This window comes from Lucilia sericata, unplaced genomic scaffold (assembly GCF_015586225.1).
Source record: "Lucilia sericata isolate MDLA Ls3-8-SP2 unplaced genomic scaffold, ASM1558622v1 Contig002765F_arrow, whole genome shotgun sequence".
NCBI classification, from domain to species: domain Eukaryota; kingdom Metazoa; phylum Arthropoda; class Insecta; order Diptera; family Calliphoridae; genus Lucilia; species Lucilia sericata.
The window spans coordinates 6,079-13,164 of NW_023996477.1; the positions used below are offsets into that span (position 1 = coordinate 6,079).

Here is a 7,086-nt window from a genome sequence, read left to right on the forward strand (position 1 = left end):
TTTGAACTATAGTCTCTAGACTCTAGAATACAGAAACTATAGTCTCTGGACTATAAAGACTATAGTCTCTGAACTATAGATAATATAGATCCTGGACTATAGAGTCTTTTGTCTTTGGACTATAGAGTCTTTTGTCTTTGGACTATAGTCTCAAGATGGAAACTATAGTCTTTGGACTATAGATACTACAGAGTCTTTATTATAGAGTCTTTGGACTATAGTCTCAAGACTATAGTTTCTATACTATTGAGACTGTAGTCTCTGGGCTATATAACCTATAGTCTCAGAACTATATAAACTATAGTCCCTGGACTATAGAGATCATAGTATCTAGACTATAGAAACTATAGTATCTGGATTATACAGACTAGTCTCTGGACTATAGTATTTAGATTATAGAGACTATAATCTCTGGACTAGATATATTATAGTTCTTCGACTATAGAGACTATAGTTCCTGGGCTATAACGACTATATTCTTTGGACTATAGAGAATTTAGTCTTTAGATTCTTTCTTTAGTATCTGGACTATATAAATTGTAATCTACTATGTCTGGACTAAAGGAACTATAGTCTTTGGACTAAAGAAACTGTAATCTCTGAACTAAAGAGAAACTATATTCTCTGGACTATAGAGACTATATTCTCAGAACTATAGGGACCATATTTTCTGGACTATAGCGACTATGGTCTATTATAGTCTCTGCACTATAGAGACTGTATTCTTGGACTATATAGACTTTAGTTTCTGGACTGTAGATACTATAATCTTTGGGTTGTATAGACTATTGACTGTGGTCGATAGATACTGTATTCTCTGGACTATAGAGACTTTAGTCTTAGAACTATAGAAACAACTATCTCTGAACTATAGAGACTACTATTTCTAAACTATAGATATTATATTCTCTGGACAATCGATACTATATTTCCAGACTATTGAGACTAAAGTCTCTGGACTATAGAGATAAAGAGACAACCGCTTCTTCACTAATGAGACTATAGTCTCTAAACTATTAAGACTGTAGTCCCTGGACTATGGACACTAGAGTTTCTTTCCTTAAGGTTTTTGATTTTATCATATGATTCCATACCTTTCCACACCTGTCTTTGTATAATAGAAATTTCTGCAGTTTGTATTTTTATTTGTTGTTTTTCATAGCCAAACAAGACCAAAATAAACAGACTCTCTTATAACTTGGTTAAGCTGGTAACAGAAAAGAGGAGTTTGACGTACACACACACACACACAAACATTCAACAATGAGTGAGTGTATTTTGGCAAGCCAGCCAAAAAACGCTATTGAAAAAAAAGACACCTTAAGCATGCTTAGCAAATGCTGGCTTAAGTTAGTCATTTCTTAAACCTACTACAGGTATGTTCAGCACAATAAACGGAACGCGAACAACGTTAAAGTTAGTTTAAACTTTTTAAAAAGTATACCTATTCTAAACGGGCAGGTGTAGAAGATAGTGGTATGCGCGCGCGCATCTTTCAATTAAGATAGACTTTAAATAAAAAGAACAAAAAAAAAAAACTTTAAGAAGAAACGGGGAATTTTTAATTAGTAATAAAAAAAGTTTTAATTTGAGTTTAATTTGTAGACGATTGTGTGTGTGTGTGTGTTGTAAACAAAATGAAACGTCTTAAAAGTGTAGCTCGTATTAGTTTCGATTTACTAATATTCGCTGGCTTATGCTTATCGGAAGTGGCTTTGCGTAAATGGTTTAAGCCCTATAAACGTGGTTTCTTTTGCAACGATGAATCACTGCAGTATCCCTATCGAGAAAGTACCATTGGTACGGTGTTATTGGTGGCTATAGTTTTGGCTGTACCCTCTTCGGTTATGATAGTAGTGGAGTTATTTAAACAGCTTTCACCTATGCCCATTGAAAAAAGGAAGTCGTCACAACAGGCCAATTCTAAAGTGGGCTGTCGTATTGGTGAACGGTTAATGCACTGTTATATGCAGATAGGTTATTATCTTTTTGGTTTGGCCTTGTGTTTGGTCTCTACCCATATTACCAAGTATACAGTGGGCCGTTTAAGGCCTCACTTTTTTGCTGTGTGTCAACCTCAACTACCGGATGGTTCTACTTGCAAGGATTCCTTTAACTTTGGCCGTTATATAGAGGTTTATGAGTGTGTGGGACAAAATCATACGGCTAATACTTTAGCCCAGCTGGGACAATCATTTCCCAGTGGTCATGCCAGCATTTTCTTTTATAGCATGGTATATTTGGCCATTTATCTGCAGGCAGCTTTAAGCACTCGAGCCTCGAAATTGTTAAAACATTTGCTGCAATTTATATTCATTATGTTTGCCTGGTATGTGGCCTTGACACGCATTTCCGACTATTGGCATCATTGGTCCGATGTGGTGGCTGGCACTATTTTGGGTTCTTTAATTGCCTTTGTGGTGGCGGTATTTGTGGCTAGAATCTTTGTAAGAAAACCTATTAGAAGTAATGGCAATGTGGCACCTAAACCTCCTGCTAAACCGGCTGCCTCACCTACCAATTCATCTGCTAAATCAAATAATTCACCGCCCGTCTTGCCTGCCTATACCTTTGGTACTTTGCCCTACTTGCCGCATCCTCATGCTGCCACAGCGGCTGCTGTAGCTGCCGCTGCTGCCCAGCAACAAGCTCAATATGCCCAAACCTATCACAATTATGGCTATGTGCCTTAGACATGCCACCAACAACAACAATAACAACAACTACAAATGCTTCATGATAATACTGGTAATGATGATCGTGATGATGATGCTGCTGCTGCTATTGCCTGCCGTTGTTGCTGATGTGAAAGTAGTCAAACGTGTGAGAGCCTTTTAACAAACAAAAAAAAAAAAAACAACAACATGTTGCATGCACCAAAAACATGTTAAAAATTAAAAATTTTTGCGTGCCTATTTTTGGTTGTTTGTTTTTTTTATTATTATTATTTTATATTATTTTTATTATTTTTTAAGTTTTAAATTAATCTTTAACGAAAAACTTGTCTTCACTTAGTTATAGTTAGTTAGTGTGTGCAACCAAATATAGCAAAAAAACAGCCACAAAATGCTGTACATATTTGTTGAAAACAAAAACTGTGTAATTTTGTAATTTGTGTGTGTGTGTGTATGTGCATTTTATATGCCTTCATTTTGTTATTAATTATTTTTTTTTTTTAAATAGTGCTGCCTGCCTGCTGTCCACCTTCAATATCTAAATGTTTTCTTGATTGCTCTGTCTCTTTGGTTAAGTATAGTCTGTATATAGTTTTGTAAGTTTTCGTTTGTTTTTTCTCCACTTTTTGTAATAAAGTTTTACTTATTTGTAGCTCGTATGTAAGTTACAAAATACAGTGGAAGCTCTTAAAATGGGTTGGAATCCAAAAATGGAGTTATAGGTTTTGTTGGGATGGTGTAAGCCAAATGTTCAATTGGAAAATTAAATGTATTAGTAACCTAATGATTGAGTTAAGGTGGTTTAAATTTTAGTCATTTTCTTTTTCACAATTTACTCTAGATTTGAAATAAATTTTGTGTTGTCACAAAACTCTGAAATGTTTTACCATCATCAGACTTAAAAAAGTCTCCAAATGATAGCCAAGTTCCGAAACAGTGATCAAACCAGTAAGTTTTTTAATAAGACCGCTCCCTAAGACGACAAAACGGAATTTCAATCTACGATCCATTAATTTTTAACTCCATATTTCAAAGAGTAGTTAGGAACTTCATTATCATTGTGTTTTGTAACTAATTACCCAAATGTCTTTATGAACAACTTTTCAAATCTTCTTTATTCAAAACAATTTCATTTAGTTGCAAACTACAAGAGAATTCTTCGTTCGTTCCAGCAACTGGCTCAAAGGTAAACTGGACCATATGTATTTCGGGAAAGACTACTTCACATTCGGTCAAGGATTTGCTATATAATGACACTAAATACTAGACTACGAAGTAACTTCATTCAAATATATTGATTTATAGACGATGGGTTCCTTATTCTGAAATTATCGGCATTATGGTCGATCAAAAATGAACAATTGAATCATTGGAGAGAAGTACCAATCGAAATATGTTTTCACAGTAAAGAACTTCCAACAACTTAGTCCGATCAAGAGGTTGTAAATGGAATCCACTTAGTCTTATTGAAATTGTGGACATTCGAATCTTTACTTTGAAGAAATTTGCGTCTCTTTTTGCCAAGAAATGAATGTTCAGATTTACATTCAAACGGTATTTGGTTCCTCTGGAAATTACCTTTGGCAACGAGACTCAATGAATTGTGGACAATTTGAATAGATTTGCCTATCTTTTTGCCAAGAATTGAACGTTCAGATTTACGTTCAGATGGTACTCGGTTACTCTGGAAAGAACCTTAGGTAACCAGACACAATGAATTGTGGACAATTTGTCCAATCGAACTGAGTGTCCGCTCAGTGAGAGATGTATCAACCAGAACATTAAATATTTCGAAACTATCGGTGTCTTGCTGGATCAAAAATTAATTTCTTCGATTGGGTGGTCGAAAATCGAACCCACTAAGACTCATTGAAATTGTGGTTAATGGAATCTTTACTTTGAAGAGTTTTGCGACTCTCTATGTCAATAATTGAAAGTTCAGATGTATGTAAGTTCAGCCGGTACTTGGTTACTATGGAATTGTGGACAATTTGTCCAATCGAGATATGGTTTCACTGGACAGAACCTTTGATAACTCATACTTAATGATTTGTGTACAATTGATTCTTTGTTGGTTGAAAGATCTCTCTCTGTGATCTCACTTGTTCATGGAGTGTTCACTCAGTGAGATATGTATCAAGCAGAATATGAATACACATTGAAATACTACAGTTGACTGATTTTTGAAAATAAGATCTATATTCTGAAACTATCGGTGTCTTGCTAGATCAAAAATTAATTAGTCCGATCGAGGGGTTGAAAATGGAACCCACTTAGACTCAATGAAATTGTGGTTAATGGAATCTTTACTTTGAAGAGTTTTGCGACTCTCTTTGTCAAGAATTGAAAGTTCATATATATCAGCCTTTGCTTGGATCCTTTGGAATGAACCTTCCACAGCTCAGACTGAATGAATGGTGACCAATTTGACCTTCTGAACATGAAAGATCTTCAGCGCACTTGGTGGCCGATTTTCCACTTAGTGAGGGATATATCAACCGAAGCTGTGTTGCCCGGGAAAGAACCTTTGACAACTCAGACTTAATGAATTGTGGAAAATTGGTTCTTTGCCGTGAGAAAGAACTTCATTTGGTTGGCTCAGATGTATCAATCTAAACTTTCAATCCTAATTTTCATTGAATTTTTGTAAACAATTGGATCATAAATGTGATCTTAAAACGAAAAGAACTTTGTCACAATTCCTCTAACATTTAGACTAAAAAGATGGTGTTTTAGAATCACCAATCAAAATTTTAATCTCAAAAACTAAAGGAGTCCCAGTTATATTTATATATTTAAGGAAAAGTAGTATAAGAATTACCTTCGAAAGTTTACATTTTTCAATGACGCTCGTAATTCGAGGGATGTAATGCAAAACAACTTCCCCTTTAAGTCCTTGATCAGATGAGATAATGTAACAAAAAAGAAATCTTGGCCAATGAATGATCAACGAGTTGAATTTGATTAAACTAATAGGTTGTAAAGTGATCTAGTATATTGAACTTAAATGCAAAGCAAAACAGTTTGATCTTTAAGTCCTTGTTGTTAAACGTGATCTGAAAAGCGAAATCTTGATCAAATAGCTAAGGGTTCTTCAATAAACTCGATCGTTCGGAATATATTCTGTAGATTTAAAAAAATTCATTTGAATTTTTCTTCCTACGGATCACAACTTTCGACTCAAAGACGAAAGAACGGGAAATCACGACAGCAGAGAGACAGAGTTTAATAAATCGATCATTTTTTAATGATCTTTTCATAAATGTGATTGGAATTTTGTAGAAAAGATATTGAAGCTTCTTTTTCTAATAAATCATGTGGTAATGCCTGCAACCAAAATATTTATAGAATCTGGCAGGATCAAATGAGAACAACAAGATCGCAAGCTTCACTTCTGGTCTTACTAATGAGCTCTTCATAAATGGAATTGAAATTTTAAAGGGAAAAGATATTGAAGCTTCTAATTATTGTAAAACATTTGGTAAAGACTCTTAACAAAGCATTTCATTTCAAGAATATTTATAGAATCTTGCAGGATCAAATGAGATCAACAAGATCGCAAGCTTTACTTAAGCAAATTCTGAGCTTTTTGAGGTTAATAGGGTGCCAAACTTTAAAAGTAGTCACAAATTGAGTTAAGTCTAAAAGCAAAGAATTTGATCTTGTTTTTTTATAAGTAACAGATCAACTGATCTAAGTCATGGAGTTACAAATTACTGAAATTTTTTTCTAAACTAATTATTCATTTTTAAATTTCAACCCACTTTAAAAGCTTCCACTGTATCCGTATAATAATATTATTATTTTGTTGCAATATAATTTTACACATATACATATTAAATATATTTTATAATTTATTTAAAAAATTTTTTTTAGTTAAAATTCTTAAGCAAAAATGTGAACTCTTATTGGTAGTTAAAATTTACATAAATAAATTATATTAAAAAATTTTATAATAATCTTAAGACTGGATTTAAAAAATTAAAAAACAAGAAAAAAAAATACAAAAAAAAATTTTGTTTTATTATTTATACAATGCTATATGGGGTTTTTCTTAAAAGCGGTAAAACAAGAACCTGCTCTCAACGGATTTGTCTGACCAGTCAAATCGTAACTAAATAAGTTGAAAGAATTTGTAGTTTTAGTGAGTGTGTGGTAAATGACGCCCGTATTAATCGATGCAAAAATATGTAAGTCCAAACATGTTAAGAATGTTAAAGATATTGAACAAGAAAAACGTAACGTCAAACAGATATTGCAGAATAAATTACAAGTTTGGCGACTTTATCGTAATTAATTATCGCGCAATGGGTTTGGTTTCTTTCGTGGCATTGTATTGTAAAGTTGTTGCCTTCGCAAAGAAAGAGAAATAATCATGATATCTGGTTAAAAGGGACTGCAGCATAAATAT

At 33.5% G+C, this 7,086-nt stretch overlaps 1 protein-coding gene across 1 annotated transcript; it reads left to right on the forward strand.

Moving 5' to 3' along the window:
• The first annotated feature begins 1,372 nt into the window (after nucleotides 1-1,372).
• Nucleotides 1,373-5,362, forward strand: LOC119614293 (putative phosphatidate phosphatase). Its single transcript, XM_037970431.1, has 2 exons — nucleotides 1,373-2,823; nucleotides 3,184-5,362. The coding sequence occupies exon 1, from the start codon at nucleotides 1,638-1,640 to the stop codon at nucleotides 2,691-2,693; it is 1,056 nt and encodes a 351-aa protein (XP_037826359.1). The 5' UTR covers nucleotides 1,373-1,637; the 3' UTR covers nucleotides 2,694-2,823; nucleotides 3,184-5,362.
• The last annotated feature ends 1,724 nt before the right edge of the window (nucleotides 5,363-7,086 follow it).

What these genes read in the sequence shown, in the direction of transcription:
- LOC119614293 (XM_037970431.1), top strand. Translation starts at nt 1,638, where the DNA reads ATGAAACGTCTTAAAAGTGTAGCTCGTATTAGTTTCGATTTACTAATA.